Here is a 22,419-nt window from a genome sequence, read left to right as displayed (position 1 = left end):
ATTACCAAGTAGTTAACGTTTACAGTTTACAGCGGCGACTGCAAAGTAAAGTGTTAGCTCACCGGAGGGGATTGGTGGTTTTACAATATCTTTAAATAATAAAACGTAATGTCAGTCCAAGTACGTAAATCGTGCATTATGTGTTCATTGTTAAGTAGTAAAAGTAAACAACAGATTTTTAAGATGTTGTTATAACTCTGTAGTTAAATACTCAGGTGTAAGCGGCCAGTTTCCGGTAGATTTTTTATGTGACGTGTAGGGGAATTTCGTTTTTTTTCTGATTGACAGTTTCTAGTTAAAAAGGCACCACATCTGATGTTTGCATCCAAGAGTGGTTTAAACCTGTCAAGTAATTGTATATGCGTGGCGACTCGGATTTGTTGTTTTCCTGATTTGCAAACAGCTGTATAGAGAGGCCGCGATTTCAGCGAAATTTGGAAAAGTAACAAAAAAACGGTTTCTATAGGTTAACTGTAACAACGCTTAAGGGGTAAGTATATATAGCAGGGTGGGGAACCTTTAGCACCTTTAGCACATAGTATTTAAATATGCTGATCGTGTTTTAAACAATTCACAACGGTCTATATGGCAGTCGTGAGGATGCGGTTTTATAATTCTTTGAATGTTCTTTGTTTACTATCAAATAGGACGAGAGAATAGAATTAAAAGGTGGCCCATCTTCCACCACTCTACTATACTAGTTTGTGTGTTTCTGACGCGAAGGGGTGCGATAGGCCAGGATTGCTTTTATACTTGTTAATCCTAGGAAGTGATATACGTCAGCAGCATATGATGTTGCGCATGCATCGCTCTTAAGGATAAATTATGAAGAAGCCTTTCAAATGTAATAGCGTCTAATGTCGATGCTTCGCTAAAAGGAAATGTCTTTTTCTCCAAGGGATATCTTCGATCGGATACATCAATTTATAATATGCGGCGTTTTTGTAGCCGGGGTCGTTAGCGATAACAAGAGCTGGCTATAGTTCATGCATAATTGACCAGCAGGGAATACAGATTACAGTCGCTTCAAAGCCCGACAGCGAGAAGATTGAATTATGGCGGTTATATTGGACCGCCCAGGTTTCGATCAAAAAGTTTTGAAGTAGAATAGTTACTTGCGGTCAGTGACTTTTAAAAAGGTAAACTGTTGCAGCGAAATGTGTTTACCTGTAGCGGATGATGTACGTAGTTAATACGCGTCATATTCTGTAAGCTGCGCAGCAGTTAACCTTATCGTGTGTGTAGAAATGCGTAACTATATGACGATACGAGATAGGGAGACGTCATGTAGCCTTTTGTGTTTGTTTGCGTGATATGAATGGTTCTTTCTTAGAATAGAAGAGAAGCGGTGCTGCAACTGTAAGTAATGACAGTTATTGTATGAGCGTTATGCATGCAGCTAGCTTGGGGTCGTGTAAATATGACTCTTTGCGTCAAACGTTCTGTTGTGATTCAGTGCGCAATAATTTAATTTGATGCGTTAATACGTAGTTTACGCAACTGTGATTCAGAGGGTACATTTGAATGTAAATTTAATTTGTTTTGGTGATGGAGCCGGCGCTAATGGATGTATTTGCATTTGCGGGCTAGGAACACAAAACAGTGGGAGATAATGGTTAAGGTTTAAATGCTTATCAATTGTGGTGGATTGAATCTTTTAATAAGTGGTAGCGTCGGCGTTTGTTTTCATTATTTGCGGGTAGATACAGCATGCCGCGTGCAAAGCCAAGGGAAAAACAATGTGGCCTTTAGGGTAGAAATGCCACACCATGCTTTTTAGAAATTATAATTGTCAGACAGTTGTAGGTACAGCTGTGCTATGTTATCACTTGGAAAATGTTAAATACTAAATGTTTAAATTCTGGTTTACACCGGTTGGAAATGTATTTATAGGTCAGAAAAGTAAAACTTACACAAAACAAGAGCAAAACTAAATACAATTCATTTTTCTAAACTTCTACCCTGGCTTAACTCTTCAATTATTTTTTAACCTACAGGCTATTTAGTTAGGCTGTTGAAGGTTTTTCATATCTAAGAATTATTTAACAATGGATTTAATGAATACTGTTTAACTAAGATGAACTTTTCGGAGACGAACGTTTCTTTTTCACCCAGTACCGCCAAAGGCACGACCGTATGGGTGGTGTCGCAAATCATCGTAACCTCATGTACGGTTATCGACTTTTATATTTTAATATGCCTGGTGCAGTTCTGGAAGGGGAACAGTCAAGTATTTAAGTGTTGCAAAAAGCCGCACTCTACTCTTTTCCGCGGGCGAGCATGGATCAGAGGCAGCAACTGTAGCGACAGGGTAGGGGGGCGAAGTGAGTCAAATGAACGGAAATACCGAATCTGGATGATTCGTCTTGCTATCTCATCTGTCGTCGTCGCGCTTTTAAAGTTCCTAACTGACCAAATAAAGTTCTTTGCAGCGTGGGATGCGAGGTCCGATGTGCTTTGCGAGGTGGCGAACGACGTTACAGAAGTAGCGTTGTTCGGTATGTCAACTCTATTTGTGTATGCCTTCCTATGGGTACGGCAATGGATGTTTTATCACAACCCAGCGGTAAGAAGTCTACTCTACACAAAACACCTGATCCGATTCAGCCGTCTAATGCCGTTGATAATTTTAGTTCTCTCTGGAGTGTTGCTCATATTCCATTTCCTACCGTGGAGGTACCGCGCTGACAAAAACACAGGGCCTAACTACTTAGGCTGCGTGGCGGTTTACAGCATTAAGAACCCGGATGAAGCTTGGCCAATTCTACTGTATATTGCTATTACATCAGTGGTGCAAATATCCCTGCTTGTCCTTTTCTTGTACCCTCTTATACAAAGGAAATACGACATGTGGAAGAATCTGAGGACCACCAGACATACGAGGTTAAGCTCGTCCATTAGCAGCAGTTTCGGTGCCCACCATGCACAGGGCAACTCACACGCCCACCCATCTCATTACACAATGCAAACAGAAGTGGTAAATACAAGTTCAGAACCAAATCCAAATGCCGAATTGCCAAAGGTATGTACATATAGTAGAATTGGGGTAAGATGGGACAATTTTTGTTCTACTTTCTCGTGCAATTTGGTAGTGAACATTTAAAGAATTATTAAACCGTAACACCACGACTTCCATAAACCGTAGTTAATTGCTTAAAACACGATCAGGATATTTAGATATAATGTGCTAAAGGTATCCCATCTCCCCTTACAATACTATACATAGTTTATAATCCATTGGCATGTTATGTGCTACGGTATGAATAACCCACATTAATTAATTCGTTGGACTTAATTTTTATCGGTTACGCGTTTCATACCACTTTAATCTGAATGTTATATCGTTACGTAAATTGCCTAGTTTTATGAGTACTCAGTTTGGGCAAAATTCCCAGAAATTCAATTGGCCTGTTTCAATCAATATAGATTTCAATCGCTAAATTTGGATAGCGTCTTTCAGTATACAAATGTCTTGTATTGTAACGCATACCAATATAAACCCGATGTGCATACCCCGGTTAACGGTTTTGCCAATTCAAATATACCACATCGTTTAAAATAGAACAATCTGCATACAGAACAACAACGTAACGACTACGGAAGCGGAGACTGGGGAAACTACTACAAATCAACAACAAACAAAGGGAAGATGCCTTCACAAGTTATGCACCTTTATAAAAAGGGAGAACACGCCAAGACCCAGTGACTGTGACCGTCCACGTCCCCCCTCTCGCAACCCGAGGGTGATCGAGTCCGTTCAGAGAGCCGTGATCTGGACAGGGCTTTGTATCCTCAGCGACACTGCTCTTGTTGCGGTATCAGTAAATATGGGTCCAGGTACCGCGTTGGTGCTTATCTCAAGCTTGAGCAGCGTGAACGTACTTTTTAACCAGTTTTGTATCATCGCTAGCTATCGGAGGTGGCGGGAAATTATACTACCAAGGTGCTGGATACCGGTCGAGAAACGGCGAAGGCTTGGGCACCTTTACGAATCTACACTGACTATAACAGCAGCACGGAACGTATTACAAACTAATGACACGCAATACGACCAAAACGGGTCGGGCAGATCGAAACAGTCGGTGAGTGGACCGTCTCGTATTAACACCCGAATAACGCGAAAATTCCGTAAGTTCTCCGCTGCTGTTGGCGTATCTAAAACCTCTGTATCTGCGGCAGAAAACCGGCGTACCAGTTCATTTTAGCATGTGGCGATTTTTAGTTGTTTTTAAGATTGTTTTCATAGTTCATAAGCATAACGCTTTGATTATCATGACCATAGGCGTCTAAATAAAACATGAAGTGGAAAATATCGTTTACGTCGCTTTGTTTACGAGGGTTGCCGGACATGTATGCAGCTGTTATATTACAAACATCGTAGATTGAAAGTCATATATTTAGTTACACTCACATGACTGCAGTTTGGACGAATCTAAGTTTAGATCAAAAACAACGTTACGTAGCCAAAACAGAAGCAATTGCTATATACGTAATAGTATTTGAACAACAACAATGTAAACACTTCGAAGAAATTTGGTTAAGGTTGCGCATCGACTTTGCCACTATATACACATTCAATAATCTGCACGAAGAGTTTTTACGCTTCGGCAAAAATCCGCTATTTTGAAGTAAACAAGGGATATTGACAGAAATAATAACTGTAGCCCGCGATTTTAAATGACCGTTGTTAATTGGTATTTGGATATTGTGTGCTTAAGGGGTCCCATCCACCTTACTATATAAATATCCGCAGCACTTTGTCTTGTTTACAAGTGTGATATGCTGTAAACGTAAAACATGCTAAAACACACCCTACTGCTAACGGCTATGTAGTAGTTTGATACGTAATTGCGGTGTAATCGCAAAAATGGAGACATCGCACAGTGCACGAGACAGTAAAGGGCATATAGATCGTATTTGGCTGGCAATTTCGCGCTATCAGTACATTATGTACGTTTGTTGCAACATTTTGTAGGTTGGAACACTAGACCTTGACATTCAAAGACCACAAGATCAAAATAGGCTTCAATTGTAACATAAAGTATGTCCGAAATATAGATAATTATGTATGTAACTTGTTTACCCTCGCGTGACAGGCAACGACAGTCGTTAGAACACGGCTGTTCCGTTTAACAGAACATGTCTGCTTACGAGTAACCACGTATCTAACTTTGTGATCATCAATTTTCGGAGGGTTGTTGTTTTGTGATAATGTATGGCTTAGAGTTTAAGTCCAGGTTTGAAACAGATGCGCAAGTCACATTGCTACGCGCTTAATATGTACAAAACACAACCCATACCTGCGTGTAGAGCGCGCCTCGCTAGAAGCTCGAAGTCTGCGAAACTGTTGAGAATATAAACGTGGTCTTCCTTTTCATCCGAAGCCATTTCATTCAACTCGTCAACATTACCGGAGTTTACTCCGAAAGTCAAGATTTCGGTTCCTGTTGAACAAGAGAAATTTCATCGTCATGGGTCAACTTTTCCGCGAATTGTATTGCGTGATTCAAAAAGCAATGTCAGTTTCCTCTTAGTTTTATAGGATACACTGCATTTTCAAGGAAGGGTAATTATACACGTCTGTTCATTCAGTAAAAGCGCGATGCGTTTTAATGAAATGTATAGCAGGATGGGGAAGATGGAACACCTTTTTATTCTATTTTCACGTCATTTGATAGTAAACAAAAAACATTCAAAGAATTATAAAACCATACCCTTACGACTATCATAAAACACTAATTATTTAAAACGCGATCAAGATATTTGGACATTATGTGCTAAAGGTGTCCCATCTTCCCCAACAGTACTCCAAACATCAAAAACGTGTATATACCGTCACGTCTGAGACGCTTTGCAATGTTGCTTGGGTCTCCACCGTTCGACCTCCCATCGGTTATCAAAATTATTACTTTTTTCGAGTCGACTCTGGCATTGTCCATAATAGCCTGAAATTTGAAAAGCTTGTCAATCGTGCCAAAAAAACTCAAACTTCAAACAAAACCCATTTTAGCGGAAGAAACCCGTATTAAACTGCGCGTAATTGATCAAGTAAAATAGCGTTTGAATACAATATGATTAAAATTTACAAGAACACGATTAACAGCGAGTACACAATTCATCCTTATAACCTATAACAGCTATTAAATTCCTAAATTAACAGACGGTGCGTAAAAACACGCTTAATTCGAAGAGTCAGCATTGTGACGTCACAGTTTCGAAACAAACGAGCCAACGTTGGTTTAAAAAAGCGAGAGGAACAAATTGATTTTAGTAATTGCAGAAGCATGTTTTCGCTGCACGCTTTCAGCTGCACAATGTACTATGCGGTGGCTGCGTACTTGCATTACGTTACACCAGCATCCGGTACAATATAAAACAATTAAACATATCGTTCATCACGTATACACAAATGTCCGCAGGTGACCTGTATTTCTGCATATTAAGATTTTACTTTAAAAAACAAAGTTTTAACGTCGCTGTGTAGGTATATAAGCAAACAATCAAAAAGCAAACGCTGTGGTTCAATAGAAGAGTTAAATATATATGCAGACGTTGTGTACGCTCTATAATACATTTTGGGGTAATGAACCAACTCTGGCCTAAATCTCAGGTCCTACAGCGTATCACATATTGTACAATCTATATATGGGCTGTTTATCACGCTTTAACTAACCTGAGCTCTTTTCAAGCCACCATACGTGTATGTCGAACCACTCCTGAAAATGAAATTATTGGAATATGTTTTAAATGACATATAGTATTGTGGGGTAAGATGGGACATCTTTAGCACATAAAATACAAATATTCTATTCAGTTTTTTTTCTTCTAATAAATAATATGATTGTAACAAGAATAAATATTTAATGGTAACATTAGTTGCAGGGTGATTAGCTGTCAATCAAATTTGGCTACAACCCCTCACTGCACTGAATATTGATTGTTGGTGAGAGACATGGTGTTAAGATGTGGTTTTACTTTAACTTATGAAAAGAGGGAAAGTCGTGCCAGTCACACTCTTCGCATAAACGACATACATGAGTGCCTTGGATGTTGGGGAAATAAGCCAAATCTGGCCTAAATCTCAAGTACTCAACAAGGACCTTACTCTTAGAGAATAAAATATATAGTACGGTTGTATTAAGATCGGGCACCTTTAGCACATAGTATTCAAATACCCGTGTTTTAAACAATTAACAATGGTCTATGGAGATCGTAAGGATGCGGTTTTATATTTTTTAATTTTTTGTTTACTACCAAATGAAGCGAGAAAAAAGATTGAAGTTGTTTCCCATCTTTTCACAACCTCCTATATAGCTTAGTAAATAGTCCACGTTGCAAGAAACACGACACTGACTTACGCGTATGTGATAGAAGGCAGAGCTGTGCCCAACAGCGAACACTTGTGGTCGTGGATATTGTCAGCTGTAACTTGGTCCACCCATGTCTGTGCGCTGTCGGCAAACGTGATCACAGCAACCCTGGTCGTATCCATGGACACGGGGATGCCACTTACAAATCGCTGGACGAAACGAATCTACGCCAAGTAATAAGAGCATTGTAAAGTTTTTAACGGATTGTATAGTTTGTCAGTCATGCAATATAAAATATAAAGAATAACAAAAACAATTACCCACAGAGTTACATACGTGGTAACTAAGGTATCGCGTATCGCGCGTCTAAAACAGGACGCATGTGTTACAACGACTGTCGCTTCCCGGCTACGCGAGAATAAACAATTACATTCATTTAGTCATAAGTTTTACTGAAAAACGATACCTCGTCTTTAAAGTTTTCCAGCTCCACACTGTAAGAAGCATCGATCACGAAAATCAAGTCAAGTTTTCTGTTTGATCTCAAGCGCAGAACGTTCCTTCTAAAGACTTCGACCTAAAATGTAAAAAATAAGTTACAGGAAATAAATTTTTACTAAAAATAAAACATTTTTGATTACAAATATTTAAAAATGACGATAACCCGTATTTATTAACATTTTAAGAATGATATAATAAAGATGAATCTTTAGAATTTTAATGAATAACGATGATTTAAAAAATCAAATATTTTTTAAAATAAATTGATGTCAAATTATTGTATATTAAATTGTCGAAATTTTGTATTCCAAAGTTCATACCATGTTATCTAGATGAGACGAGTCCAACTTCTTCCGTCCTTGTCGATTTGGATGGAAAGAACCTCTCCCTTGATTGGGCCTACCTCCAAATTTCCGATCTCTTCCAGCTAATGCCACTTGAAAAGCTAGCATAAGCAAGAAAAATGGAACCAGTTCTCCTAGGAGCCGTTTTCCAGCCATTTTTAAATCTCAATTTCGTCAGTAGATTTTTTTCCAAACACAGGTATTTATATACGAATGTTCAAACTGACCCCGTGTTAAAATTACGGGAAATGATGTTTCCTCTGGTCCTTCAGCTTTATATCTTCGCCGAGGTTACAACCTATCAGTCTAACTCGTCTGCATGCTAAAATGACGACAGACGGTGTGCAGTCCAGCAGACTTTTTGACCTCAGTTTTTAAACTTTGCAAGAGGGGTCTGTCTATCGTTCTACGGCGGTGTGTTCTCTAATACGATTACTTAACACAGCCGAAAGATTGGGGAACGGTTTACCGCCCAGTTATCGCGTTGTTTATTCTTTTAATGACAGAGTGATAGAGGCACGGCCTGGATCCGTCATTCCCCATAAACAGAGTCGTTAGTCTGCTTCCTAACAACAAGAGAACCCGTAAACATTTAGTCAACGGTGTAATCTTTATTAAGGGCTTATTTGGAGGGAGATAAAAAGCATTAAAATATCACGAAACTTTATTATACACACGGATTTTATATTAAGGAGTAGGAGTACAAAAGAGGTTGCATCGGTTTAATTATCAATGTGGAGGAAGATAGGGCACATTTTCATTCCATTTTCTCGTCGCATTTGATAGTAAATGAAGCACTCGCAAACATTCATAAAACCGTATCCTCACGACCCATTGTTTATTGTTTAAAACACACTAAAGGTGTCCCGTCTCCCCCCATAGTAGTATATCTAACGTTACAAGACAACACACAGTGCAAAGTGAAAATCCAACACAAATCTGTGCACGTTCAAAGTTTGTGAGTTTAATCGACACACGACCTTCTGTCCTTTTCTTTTATGCTAGCCACAAGTTATCTCCTTTACGAGATGAGCCTCGTATCCAACTCCCTTATGTTTAGTGGATCTCACTCAACTGACGTAGGTCCTACTGCCCTGTCAATCAAACGCCCTCAGGAAAGTACCACGTCAGCTTTGGAAGGGTGGACGAATCTATAAAGTAAATTGGATGATAAAAGTGCAATTGCTAAACATATATTAGCAAACTTGCCAAAAACGACCATTTTGGAAATTTAGAGGCTTTGTCAATGTATGCATTATGAAATAACCTGTTAGAATATACGAGAAACTGTAAGTTTAGCGTGTATATGGCCGCTTTAACATTTTAAAAGTTTTTTTTTAGTTTTGCTCTCGAATAAATGTAGATGTTTTTAATATTTATTTTAAAAGAACAATGTTTAAATTAACGAGAAATATTTGTATTTTTAACACATTTTTGATATGTAGCTTTTTAACACCTAACCGGAGACGTAGCTCACCTTTGAAAAGAACTTCCAACAGACTTGAATGTTGAGAATTACCACGAGCAACTCGGTCAAACATCACGCTTTGTGTCCACGATGACAGAGGACTACCAAGAAATACTTTGGCCACTGAAATGAAAAAAATCGTGTAAAAGAATTAAGTCATAACGAACGTGTTTAAATTTAACACACACGGTCTTATTACAAGAACTGTATAAGAAGTATTAAAACCTTCTGCAACTATATAAAAGCAACATTTTTAAACCTAAAACCACATTGTTAAAATATTTGATTACATGTCATAGTAAAGGGGGAGATGGGACACCTTTTCATTCTATTTTCTTCTCCCATTTGGTATTAAACAAAGAACATTTAAAGAAATATAAAACCATATTCTCAGGACTCCCATTGACCGTTGTTAATTGCTTAAAACACGATCAGGATATTTTGATGTTACGTGCTATACAAAAGGTGTACTATTTTACCCCACAGTACTATATAGATTCCGGACGTATACTGTTCTATAACGGAACTCGTCTCCGTGTGTATGACCAGGTACATAATAAATACGAAACGAGTATTAAAAAACAATCAATATCGCTTACGACAGCAAATTTCTTGTTCCAGGAACGACGTGGCAAAGTTGTTGTTGAAAATATCTGCACCGAACTTGTTGTTTTCAGCGAAGGCTTGTACGTCAGAAGTGACGTAAAGGTCTGGCATTCGGGATTTGAGAGCTTCAAGCGTGTCAGTTAACTGGGGGTGGTGTATTATATGTTAATATACTATATAACCCGTAAGTTATATCAGAATACATTAACCGAAATCTGTAACTTGCTTTTATCTTAGCGTGGCTGGAAAAGGACATCGTTATAACACAGGTGTTCTGTTTCATACACCTTGTGTCAGTTTACGAGTTATCTATATTGGGTTTTCACATTCCCCGTTTACTTTACCTGCGGGGGAGCTGCGAAGAAAACGTGTTTCAAATTCTTTTCCATCGCATAAGAATGCAACTTCTTGGCTAGTGACGTCAGAAACGATGAGTTGGTCGTTAGTTGGCGTGCTAACTCACACACTGGGGCGTTGATTTTACGCACGGAGTCAGGTCTGGAAGCTTTGCACCTTTGGATTAAAGTTAAAAATAACACTGTTTAGTAAGTGGGGTAAGATGGGAAATGTTTCTTACTATTTTCTCGTCCCAGTTTGGTAATAAACAGGAAAAAAAAGAAGTAGAAAACCGTATTTTCGCGATTTTAAAACAACATTGTTAATTTGAAACACGATCAGGATATTTGGATATTAGATGCTATGAGCCTGATGCGATTTAAAACATGGGCCAGGCGTTTAATTTTCAGTTTTAACACTTACATATCTTGCCAGTCTGTGTTTTCATATCGCCAATGCACAGCAAGCAACGGTTCGCCTTTCAATACATTTTCAGTGAACAAGTTTGCTAATACCTGTAATGTAAAAATATTTTCGTTTTAAAACGAAAACCAAGAAAATCAAATCATTGTATAACGAAAAAAAGAGAATTAGCATCATAAAAAACGGCGGTCGTTTAAAACAGCTAGTGATAAAAACTACTTGAATAAAAGTACCAAATAAAAGCATGGCTGTTACCCACAGGCATTATAAAATAACTTCAGCTTTTAAACAAATCTTTAAAAACATTAAACAAATTAATTCAAATATTATTGAGTATTCTTAGCTTTTAAAAAGATTTAGTTTCTGACCTGTATCTTAGGTGGGTGGCGTACAAAGGGGGCGAACGATCGCCAATGTCTAAACCAAGCACCTCTGCTTCCCAAACACTTGCTGCCAAGGACCAACCCCACACACTTTTGTCCCTTAGTGTTTTGTACAGCAGTCATAACGTTCCTAAATAAATAGCTCTTTTAATAAGTTACCTTTAAAAATCGTTTATTTATTTTAATTTTTTTATAATTCTTTTTAAACAAAACATCCGTGGTCCGTATTCTAAAATCCAGTAAAAATAAACAACACATTTGGTTACAAGGTTAAATAAGTCGGGTAGCAAAGTCCCGAAGGATTAGTGTTTTTTTAAATAATAAACAAAAAGTGTTTACATATTTACACTATTATGGGATATAGTGTTCTATAAGTATATACACGTATATTTGACCTCCCCCACCCTACTGTATGTTAACTTTTTTTAAAGTTAACCCTGTTCTTAAAAACTTACATTTTCCATTCTTTATCACTTGACACGTCTTTCAAATGCTCAACTTTAAAAACTCGACCAACTGTCAGATTTGTGACTTGCTTGAAATGCGTCAACCCGCTTGCCCGCTTTCCGCTCACTATACCGCATGTGATCAATGTGTTGATTTTGTTTCCACACGTCGAGTGAAACCTGTCCGTAATATTTAAATATGGGTTATGAAATCTGTTTGATAAACATGCTTCAGAAAAAAAAACAAAATTTTAAAGTAGCAATGCTAATTTAGACGTGTCAAAATTTGTTACATGGGTTCGAGGCTCGGCGCTGCTACATCATTGTTCGTGCGTGTTTCTTAATTGCTTTAACCCAATCACTTATGGGTTGCTCAATTATAAGTCAACATAAAAAAAAAAAAATATTCACAAAGTAACATACTAGGCAACTCGTAAGCTGGTAAGAGGTGAATAAAAAAACATGTTATAACGACGGTCGTTGTTTTCCGGCCACGCGAGGATAAAGCAAGTTTCCATTCATTCATTCATTCATTCATTTATTCATTCATTCATTCATTCATTCATTCATTCATTCATTCATTCATTCATTCATTCATTCATTCATTTATTCATTTATTCATTTATTCATTCATTCATTCATTCATTCATTTATTCATTTATTCATTTATTCATTCATTCATTCATTCATTCATTTATTCATTCATTCATTCATTCATTCATTCATTCATTCATTCATTCATTCATTTATTCATTTATTCATTTATTCATTCATTCATTCATTCATTTTAGATTAATACAGCGTGTTGTACTCACCGTTTAATAGGAATGGCCGGTATTATGTATTGCAGTGTTTTCATATCCACTGTCTTTTTAGCATCCGTCTCCACAAACGATCTGTAAGTTTGGTCGAAAATATCAACGTCGACTTCGACCGTTTTGTCGCTTTGATCTTCTGTGTAAAGTTTAATGGTTACGTATGTCATGTTTTAAATATATACCATTTTAAACTACTGATACGGTGGTTACCTGACTTTAGTAACCTGTAATAATTTCTACTTATTCTGTATATTGCCATCATATGGGGGTACCCTATAAATGGAGCGAACGGAAAGTAAATCTTAACCTAGTCACGATACAAAGACAAAGCCCAGGAAAAATGGACGCTGTCTAAACTATAATGAATGCAACCTATATTTATGTTCGCGTATATTAATGCAGCCACAGTCGTTATAACACTGGTGTTCTAACTGATAAACCTCATTCCCGCTTACGAGTTACCACAAAATTCAATTTATGGTGTTAGGTTTCTTGTCCAAGAACACATACGCCCACACTAATAGTAGCATCTATAAGATTCTATAAATCAAACGCATTTCCTCTGGGCTATAGACTAACCCACTAACTAGTCTTCTCTTGCGCCGTCAGTTTTTTATAAAGTAAATGAATCGTATAAAAAGTTACATACCTTCGTTTAGTCGTTTCATTCGCGGGTGATGGTGAAACGGTGGGACGACCAACGTTCTGTTCATCATATGTATAATTGGGATCGACTCTTTGAATATTCTGTAATACAAAGCAATAGAAGTATAAATAGTAATAGATTTGAGTTAGTTACTCCTATTACCACACTATTTAATCAGTAATTAGATAGATAACAAAAAATAATTTTAGAATAATAGTACAGCGGGAGAAGATGGATACCTTTTTACTTCATTATTAACACGACCAGGATATTGGAATATTACGTACTAAATGTGTCCCATCTTCCCTCACAGTATTATATACTATTGTGTCCTTGTAGCTTTAAAATAGCTTGTTAGTTGTAAAACACGATTAGAAAATATGGGAGATTGTGTGATATTACTATACCAATAGGTTATGTAAATAAATAAAACACTTTGCAAACGACTTGTACCTGAACAAGTTGTTCGGTCCCATGTTGTAAAACAGAAACGGTATCAGCAAATTATTCATATCGGGTTTTCGTTTTTTGGGTCCAACAGCTTTATACTCATCAGTAGCGAACAAGTTGTTATAATATTTCTGAACCAGTTTGTCAATTTGACGAGCGTTGTTTGAGTTGCTGGACGACTTTTCCATTGCCATACCACTTTTGTGGGTTAGTTTGGTGTCTGTATGAATTGCCCTTTGGCGTCGTATACGCGCGTCAATGGCGGTCATCTTCATAGACAGGTGGTACTGTTATACATAAAAACGTGAATATTCAAGTATAAATATATAGTATGGTGGGGGGAGATAGAAAACCTTTACTACATAATATTCATTTTTCGGTCGTGTTTTAAAAAAATTAGCAACGATCTATGAAAGTCGTAAGGATACGATTATATAATTCTTTGAATGTTCTTTACTTACTACCAAATGGGGAAAGAAAAAAAGAATGTAAGTGTGTACCAGCTTCTCACACTTTACTAGACTACAAGTAAAGCTCATGGTCAGCCTTTCTAACAGCATATAGTTGATTACCAATCATCTGTAGAACACTGCAATAAAACTTACACTTACCCGAGATGTCTGTTGGATCGTTAGGAACGTAGTGAAGCAAGCTAGTGTGAATATAATCACAGCAAACTTCTTTAACATATCACAAAATATAAGCTACAGAAAACTTCACTCACAGTAAAAGCATCTACCAGTGTTCAACTACAGTGACTTCTTACTGGATTCTTAAAAAGAGAAGACTTTGCCTGCGACTGCTGCCAGTAGTATGTCATTAAGAACTGGTGTTTCAGAGCTCTTAGGTGATTGTGCCGGAGGCAACACGTGTGCCTAATCACACAACCGCAATGGCGTCGTACTTTGAGGTGTTGCGGTAACTTACAAACTTTTATGGCAGCGTAATGTTAAAAAAATAACAAAAATGGTACTAAAAATATAAATCATTTTTTTTGGTTAAGTAAACAAGGTAAATATTGCTTTGGATCACGCGCAGAGCATGCTTTTAGCACGCCTCGGTAGCGTGATCACCTCTCTGAAGTTAATTACCGGTTTTACTGCATTTTAAAGGAACATTATGAGAAAGGAAATAATCTTACATCATCATAGTCTAGTCACTATAGTAGCTCCGCTATATTTCACCTTTGCTTTTAAAAGGTGCCAAAAACACGTTAAAAGTTTACTACGGACACGACCGGCGTCTTGGCAAAGTGGGATACCGCGTTTGCCTCTCCGCTCGCTTATGTTATGGGTTTTCTAAATTGTCAATAATACATTTTAAATCATAGTTACCTACAAAGTTACATATACGTCTGTATGAAAAAGAACACCCGTGTTACAATCACGAATGTCAATGCCCGCCACGCCAAGATAAAAATATCTACACCGATCTCCGTAGTTGGACATATTTATTAAATATCATATAGGACTTATATCCAGTAATAGTAATAGCAACAATAACAGGTACAGATTAAATCACTTTTACGTTGGTTGAGATAGCGTCGTAATATGGCAACGATCGATATCCAAAACAAACAACTACTAATTTAGCATTATGTAGACCTATAGTACTGCGGGGTGATATGGGACATCTTTAGCACATAATATACAAATATCCTGATTTTGTTTAAAATAATTAACAACGGTCTACAGTAGTCGTGTGGATACTGATCCATAATTCATTTAAGCGTATTTTTGTTACCAAATGGGAGAAATAGAATAAAAAGGTGTCCCATCTTCCCCGACTTTACTATACATACGGAGCTATAAGCAATATTGGGAATATTAGTTAAGAAACTTAGTAACTGGCCATGCGCTTAAAATATTGCTTTTGCCAACATACACACTAATGCATATTACCACATAACAAATTGTGGACAAAAGCGTATAACGGTAATTATATAAGAGACGCAATGCTTCAAAACGGTTTACTATAGTTCTTCGTTAAAAGGAAAGCCGTATTTGGTAATTTGTTTTAAGAATCAGCCCATATGCTATCATGTAAAACTTGTAAAACCTGGCTAATTGTGATATAAACAGATGCACCACAAGTGAGGCAACTATTTAAGTTTAAAAAGTGTAAAACAATTGATTTTAGCCGAAAGGGAAAAGCAAGTATTTTAAGTCCCAATACCCCCTAAAAATCGGTGCAGCTTCGAGTAGGTATAAGGAACACCTTTCTATATAGTCAGACAATATATTGCACAAGTAAAATAAAAAAACTACGAAACTTAAGCATCAACACGGGCATGATGACTTTTCCTTTGCTTCGGGGGAGAGCCTCTGAGATGGCTGCTGTTGTGATACGGACGCTGATCCCTCTTCCTGCTCCATATGGGAGACATAATCCCGCATCCTCTTCATTACAAGATCAAGAAGATGGTTCACAGCATACTCTACGTTCTCACCGGTGGCTGCGCTTGTTTCAACGTACGCGATCCTGGATGCAAAGATGGCAAGTTTAATATTGACGATAAAAGATATTAAAAACATGAGCTAAATGCGTGGTAACTCGTCAGCTGGCACGAGGTTTATAAAACGGAACATCCGCGTTAATTATAACGCCTGTCGTTTCCGCCCACGCGAGGATAAAGCAAGTAACATTTGTTCATTCATTCAAAGGATCGATCTTACTTTAGTTCATCTGCAAGTTTCTTTGCTTCCGCTGTCGTTACTTCCCGGCTATCCAGATCATTCTTGTTTCCAACCAACACGATGTCAGGTTCGTCACTGTAAGCTTGCTCCTTTATCTCGTCTGTAACAAAACAAAAACTGAAAATTCTATAAAGAACCACATTATATTCTACGTAAATAAGATCCTTTTTTGAATTTATGCCAAATTTGGCCCATTAAAGGCCAAATTTCGCCCAAGAACTGTGTACCAATGGCATATAAATTTAGGCGCTACAAAACGGTTCAGGGGTTTTAAAGGTCTTCTTGTTTACGTTTTTACTAAAAGAGATATTTACTCTTCGTACTCACCCAGCCATTGTCGCACTGAACGAAAACTGTTTTCACTGGCAAGGTCGAACAGAAGAAGGAATCCCATCCCATCACGGAAGAAAGCTTTCGTCAAACTTCGGTATCTAGAGAACAATAAAAAGTATTAGTTTTCATATTGTTTTGTAGATTGTGTTACATAACAAAATGACGAATCAATTGTAAGTTTGGTTAATGTTTTTCGACTCAAAAATATGGCGGGAAACCAGTGGTTTTAATTAACATGAGTGTTGTGTTTCATAAACCTAGGTGCCTGCTTACGACTTTCGAGTATGCAACTTTGTAAGCGAATATCTTTTACTTTTTTTAATGTACAGGTTACGACTAAGACAACCCATAGAGAACAACTGGGTTGGGGTAATTTGCGTTAACTTGCTTGTCTAAAGACACACACGCCGACGGTGCATGTGAACACCAAATCAACAGAAAACACAAGGTTTGTTTTTCTAACCTTTCCTGGCCTGCAGTGTCCCATAACTGAAGGTGAATCTTCTTTTTTGAGTCTTCGTCGTCTTCCTCTGGAAACTCGTATACCTTAAATTAAAACATAAATTAAAATAAATAAATAGGTTGAAGTCATTTTAAAGTGTGGTGCAATGGTTAGCACCTGAATCTAGCCACCAAGGAGCTAATACGATTTTGACGCTGCTACCATTGTGGGCGTGTGGGCGCACTCGGTATGGGACACTTTACGAGAATTTTTCTAACCCAGTAGACCCTTATGCGATGTCAAAATTATTTATTAATACACTAAAAAGTATAAAAATCATTACCTAGAAGTGGGCACTGGGTGTATGAAACGGAACACCCGTGTATAAAATGCGGTAGGCCCGCCACGCGAGAATAAATAGTTGACATCCATATAGAAGTCATTAGAGGTTGTGTATACGAAAGTTAAACGCGGATTCGGTAAACTTGAAAATTACAGTAGCGAAACCTGTGCGTCCTTTGTGTACAAAGCATGAAATCGATTTATATTATGCATACACAATGTGTGGTTGCAAATTTAGACATATAAGTAATAGTCACATAAAAGTTTAATGTGGACTGCTATCTTTGGATATGAAATACGTAAAACTACCTACAAATTTAAATACACATGTGATAACTTGTAAGCAGACATGATGTGTATGAAACAGAAAATAAACAATTTTAATTTCTCCAATCAAAATATAACTTCACTTGTCTCTTCCGGTTACACTCAAAATAAAACACCACACTTTTTTTAAATTGAATACGCCGACGGGAACGAACTCGGCACATAATAATCTGTTCGCACGTACCTAAACGGTTGGGCCACCATTTGCTAGAAAAACAACATCAACTTACCAGCTTTTTTAATCGAAAGTCAACGCCAACTGTGGCGATAAATTTCTGTTTAAACTCTTTGTCGGTATACCGATGTAGGAAACATGTCTTTCCAACACCAGAGTCGCCCAAGAGCAAAAACTTGATCAAAAAATCGTAATTTGTGTCAAGGTTGTCTTCTCCCGAGACTAAAAGAAAAGGTAAGATTATAAAACAAAGATTATACGATGCAGCCATTCTGTAATACAAGTAGCTATATAGGTTTAAAAAGGTTCATGTGTTTTATTCTGTAAGGCATTTTATAAGCAAATAATTATGCGTTTTGTTGGGTGACCCATTTTATAATTATCAATGTGTGTTTTAAAGTAAATTGTATGTAACACGCTTGTTTACGTTTACTCTCACAACACTCTAATAACAACTATATTTCTGGCGGTTAAATTAATTAAAAGATAGCTAGTGTACGATGTTCCATATACGGGAAACCCCATAGGGCATTATATGTATTTTACAGTATGTAGTAATAATACAACCCAATTTTATAGCTTAAATTAAGTAAACAACAATATACATGCAACATAACACACCTTCCCCAAAGCAGGCTTCAATTTTAAAACAATAAAATCATTCTGAACGATTTAATCATGTCTGGCGTAAAGGCACGCATCGATATTGATTATCCCCACGCAGTACGGCCTCATATTCGAGTTACGCAAATTAATATCGGAAAAATGACAATCCCAGGCACCTCATGGCCCTTGGCAGCGACGCAGCGCAATCTTTTGCAGTTCGAGCGACAGAATGAGTTGAACACGAAGCCAACAATGGTTCTGCGCGTGCGGTCCGACAGTTCTCGACATTGCAATTAATTATTTATGGGAAGATTGAAGACAAAGAGCATGCGCTCCGGAATTCTGACATTACTTTTGCTCAAACTACGGGTCATTCCCGCTAGAGTAAAAACCACTTGAAATAAATACCTTTTCGGGATTTCTGAACGATTATAATGCAGACATCTTCATATAAAGCAAACAGTGTTATAAGGACTTTCGTTGCCCCGTCACGCGAAGATAAATAAGTTAAAATCATTCAATATTACTTTCATTCAAAATAAATTACTATTTGTATCTTTACAGAACAGAACAAGTGTATTGTAACGACCGTCGTTGACCTGCTAAATAATTAGGGATAAATAGGTTACATTCAACATAATGTTTGATATATATTGGTGAAATGAAATCAATGCTAAATACAGGCCAATCTGAGACAGAATTTTCTTTTTTTCCCGTTTCACACCAATTCCAATCAGCTACACTGTGATATAACCGCCGTGGGGTTTAAAGCAATTTCAATATCTTTAAAATATTAAATATATAACGCATGGATAAGCACCAAGGTTGGACTAATGTCAGGACCTGGCCCAGGAGTGTTTCGGGTGACAAAATGTTATTGATTTTGATCGGTACAGCGGCTTTACAATGCGACAATGGTCAGCTAGTCAGCTTTGGCCGTTAACACAGGCGGGTTGTTTAAATAATTCATGAACAGGTGGGGTACCTCGGTAAAATGGTTTCATAAATGTCCGGACCGCAACTTATTTTTGTCACTTAACGACGGACGCAATATATACATGTGTTATATAACAAAGCACACGCTAACCACATTCATTTACTATATAGTACTGTGGGGTAAGAGAGGAAACCTTTAACATATAGTATCTAAATATACTGAAGTGTTTTAAACAAATAACAACGTTTTTGTACTTCAGGAAAAAGACGTACCATCTTACCCCAACCTACTATAACGAAGCACCCGCTATTACAGACATATTTTATACACCAGTGCTCGCATAGTGTATACGTGTTGTGTCAGCATGGCTATATACATAAATAAAAGTGGAAACGCATCCAACGTTGTAGATGACTTCCTTTTCCCACGATTAGGCGTTAAAAACAATAACTCGCACAAGAGCGTTGACTATTGTATAAAGTTGGGCTGCTAACTGGCATAAGATATAGTATACTGTGGGGAAAGATAGTGCACTTTTGGCACAAAATGTGCAAATATCGTGATTGTGTTTTAAACAATTAGCAACGGTCTATTGTATTCGTGAGAATATACGGTTTAGTATGCATGTTGTTTTCGTTTACTACCAAATGGGACAAGAAATAGAATAAAAATGTGCCCCATCTTTCTCCACTAAACTATACAATAATTTCCATTTCAACTCCTTAGTTTACTCATAAACAAACTTTAGGATAGTCTTATAAACGGTATTACATAATTTATTTATCACGAATGTAATGATAGCTACATTCGATTTTCATGCGGGGTATAAGAGATTCAATGCTACAAATATCTTACAAAATATAGAAATATATGTTTTTACATTCATTGAAAATATACCAACCTTCCCCGCTTGCGTTCTGGTTTTGTTCGTAAGACATTTCTTTCGGTGTCTTATTCGTTCTTCCTTTGAAGTCAAATAAAACGGTTTCAGCAATTCAGAACCTTAGCCGGTGCTCCTATGTTCTGTATGGTACAAACTGAATACATTAGCGTCGCTACATCTGACCTAAGCCTTCATTCAATAAACGGTCACGAGTAATCCCTGTATATTGCTTCATCCTTGCTGCGGGCCGCACGTTACGGCTTACCGTAAATAAAATAAGTTAGGGTATACGCCACAACCAATATAGTCAGTAATATAATATGAATATTAGGTTATACTGTATTGTGGGTCTAGAAGCCACGCAGTTATCTGCCACTCAAAGAATTTACTCGTACGTTGTTTTTTTATTACTTCTGTCGTTTGCTGCTTATGTCCTTCTCTTCACTGCTTTAAATAACCTTGGTTACTGCACTCGAGATGATAAATAAAAATCATGTTATGTAGGCTCGTACTTAAAGGGTCTAAAAGCGTTTCTCTGTTCTCATGTTTGTCTAAAACGAATGGGAATTCAGTCGAAACCTATGTATCTGAATGCGTTCGATAATCACCGCACTACGAGTCCCTCTATAGTATATTTACACGGTGCTGAAAAGGTGTTGACGAATAATACATGACACCCAGGTCGATCAAGTGCGTGTGAATTAATTCATAAGGAGTTGGTGGACTAAGCCTATCTTTCTTAGCCTGTGTACGACTATATATGGTACTGTGGGTAAGATGGATACCGTTAGCACTTAAATCTGTTGATTTCCGGCCACGCGGGGAGAAAGTAAGAAGTTAAAAACAATCTCATACCTTCTGCTTCTTTTGAGTCGCGGGGCTATGGTTATATGGTACTATAAATTCTTTGTTTGCAACCAAATGGGATGAGAAAAAAAAATGTTACATGTTACCCCACACTTACATACCTTTCGACGTAATGAGGTCTACATTTTAGTCAAATATGATCGCCCAGTATGGTAAGACTATATTAAGTGTAAACATACATTACATAGAAAGTTACCAATGCATTTAGATAGCAACAACTTCCTACAAAAGTCCAGCCTGCTGCCTCACTGTATACGTAAACAATGGTAAAAGTGTTAAACAATTTCCTAGAACAAATCTGCAGAACTGTATTTCCTCTCTAATGAAGGAGATATAATAAACAATGCTAACAAACAACTTCTGGCTAAGTGTGTTCTGGCGCATTTTCAAAGTCGGTCCCGTCTGTATATTTCAAATTATCGTATCAGTTGAAATCAAGCGTATGTAACACTTTTCCGGTGTGTGCTGTCTACGCCCATATGTTGTAACGCTTGCTGGCAACGCTTACTAAACTTCCAAGTGTTGTTTTGCGGCTGGACCCCTTCTTTCGTTCTTTAAACAACATGATCTCACTATCATTTTCAAGGAATATTTATATTATGTTTCAGTGCCAACGCTATAAAATGAAAAGGAAATAAGAACTTACGCAGACACCACAGCGCTTAGTGGTTATACAGAATACTCATATAACCTATACCCGCTGTATAATATAGTATATACAGTCCGAATCAAAACACGTACATTGTGCTGTGCTAATTCGTGTAATTACAATCTCGCAGTCAAAATAGCCGGCTGATTGCCGCCCGCTTTGTATTATACAACCGGCGCTGATTAGTGTTAAAACTAAAGCTATGGTTTAGTTCTGGCACTTGTGTGTGCGAATTCCTACTCAAAATTCGGCTTAACACTTTATCTGTGGCAAAACATAGTGCTTGATAAATTATTAATCGAAACCTTTAGCACTTTCCTCTTACTACACCTTTTACGCTTTGTCAAGCTAATTTGTGTCACCGGTTCGGTACGCCGACTAAACTACGCTACTGCCTCTGGGTTGGTATGCGAAGTTAGACCAACTGCAGC

The 22,419-nt window shown here is 37.5% G+C and overlaps 3 protein-coding genes and 1 non-coding gene across 6 annotated transcripts in view; 1 reads left to right on the top strand and 3 right to left on the bottom strand.

Annotated features, from left to right (window-relative positions):
• Nucleotides 1–8,553, bottom strand: part of LOC100177891 (sushi, von Willebrand factor type A, EGF and pentraxin domain-containing protein 1-like) — a 74,887-nt gene extending 66,334 nt beyond the window's left edge. Inside the window, exons 1-6 of the mRNA XM_026834727.1 lie at nt 8,132–8,553; nt 7,777–7,887; nt 7,359–7,534; nt 6,674–6,716; nt 5,834–5,945; nt 5,301–5,444 (exon numbers count right to left, since the gene is read on the bottom strand). Of these exons, the coding sequence (XP_026690528.1) occupies nt 5,301–5,444; nt 5,834–5,945; nt 6,674–6,716; nt 7,359–7,534; nt 7,777–7,887; nt 8,132–8,311 (766 nt within the window). The 5' untranslated portion in view covers nt 8,312–8,553. The remainder of the gene's footprint in view (nt 1–5,300; nt 5,445–5,833; nt 5,946–6,673; nt 6,717–7,358; nt 7,535–7,776; nt 7,888–8,131) is intronic.
• LOC100177146 lies at nt 671–4,312 on the top strand. 2 transcript variants are annotated; one of them, XM_026834730.1, is made up of 3 exons: nt 675–2,566; nt 2,634–3,022; nt 3,579–4,312. In XM_026834730.1, exons 1-3 carry the CDS (start codon nt 2,530–2,532, stop codon nt 4,203–4,205), a joined length of 1,053 nt encoding a protein of 350 aa, XP_026690531.1. In that variant the 5' UTR covers nt 675–2,529; the 3' UTR covers nt 4,206–4,312. The 2 variants fall into 2 exon arrangements, with proteins under 2 accessions (XP_002127740.1, XP_026690531.1); XM_002127704.4 differs by having other exon boundaries at nt 671–3,022.
• A 197-nt stretch (nt 8,554–8,750) lies between the features above and the next one.
• LOC100187371 lies at nt 8,751–14,598 on the bottom strand. 2 transcript variants are annotated; one of them, XR_001974745.2, is made up of 11 exons: nt 14,343–14,598; nt 13,735–14,018; nt 13,285–13,382; nt 12,633–12,768; nt 11,827–11,997; nt 11,357–11,501; nt 10,989–11,080; nt 10,574–10,742; nt 10,223–10,373; nt 9,633–9,746; nt 8,751–9,306 (listed from the first exon to the last, which is right to left on the bottom strand). It is a non-coding gene; the product is annotated as an uncharacterized LOC100187371 (transcript). The 2 variants fall into 2 exon arrangements; XR_001974744.2 differs by having other exon boundaries at nt 12,633–12,771; nt 14,343–14,588.
• A 564-nt stretch (nt 14,599–15,162) lies between these two features.
• Nucleotides 15,163–20,647, bottom strand: LOC100184984 (ras-related protein Rab-27B). The gene is made up of 6 exons (XM_002127818.4): nt 20,491–20,647; nt 18,102–18,268; nt 17,224–17,306; nt 16,755–16,858; nt 16,407–16,527; nt 15,163–16,212 (listed from the first exon to the last, which is right to left on the bottom strand). Exons 1-6 carry the CDS (start codon nt 20,525–20,527, stop codon nt 16,011–16,013), a joined length of 714 nt encoding a protein of 237 aa, XP_002127854.1. The 5' UTR covers nt 20,528–20,647; the 3' UTR covers nt 15,163–16,010.
• Nucleotides 20,648–22,419: the final 1,772 nt, after the last annotated feature.

Source organism: Ciona intestinalis, chromosome 5 (assembly GCF_000224145.3).
Source record: "Ciona intestinalis chromosome 5, KH, whole genome shotgun sequence".
Classification (NCBI taxonomy): Eukaryota; Metazoa; Chordata; class Ascidiacea; order Phlebobranchia; family Cionidae; genus Ciona; species Ciona intestinalis.
The sequence above is the reverse complement of the archived record's forward strand: the minus strand, read 5'-3'. Positions and strand labels throughout refer to the sequence as shown.

Bases quoted from the DNA above. Each gene is read 5' to 3' on its own strand.
- LOC100177146 (XM_002127704.4), top strand. From the start codon at position 2,078: ATGAACTTTTCGGAGACGAACGTTTCTTTTTCACCCAGTACCGCCAAA. The intron at 3,023-3,578 runs GTATGTACATAT...ATCTGCATACAG, and splicing joins CAAATGCCGAATTGCCAAAG to AACAACAACGTAACGACTAC.
- LOC100184984 (XM_002127818.4), bottom strand. From the start codon at position 20,527: ATGTCTTACGAACAAAACCAGAACGCAAGCGGGGAAG. The intron at 17,307-18,101 runs GTAAGTTGATGT...TTTTAATTTAAG, and splicing joins ACTTTCGATTAAAAAAGCTG to GTATACGAGTTTCCAGAGGA. The intron at 16,213-16,406 runs GTAAGATCGATC...CTTTGCATCCAG, and splicing joins AAACTTGCAGATGAACTAAA to GATCGCGTACGTTGAAACAA.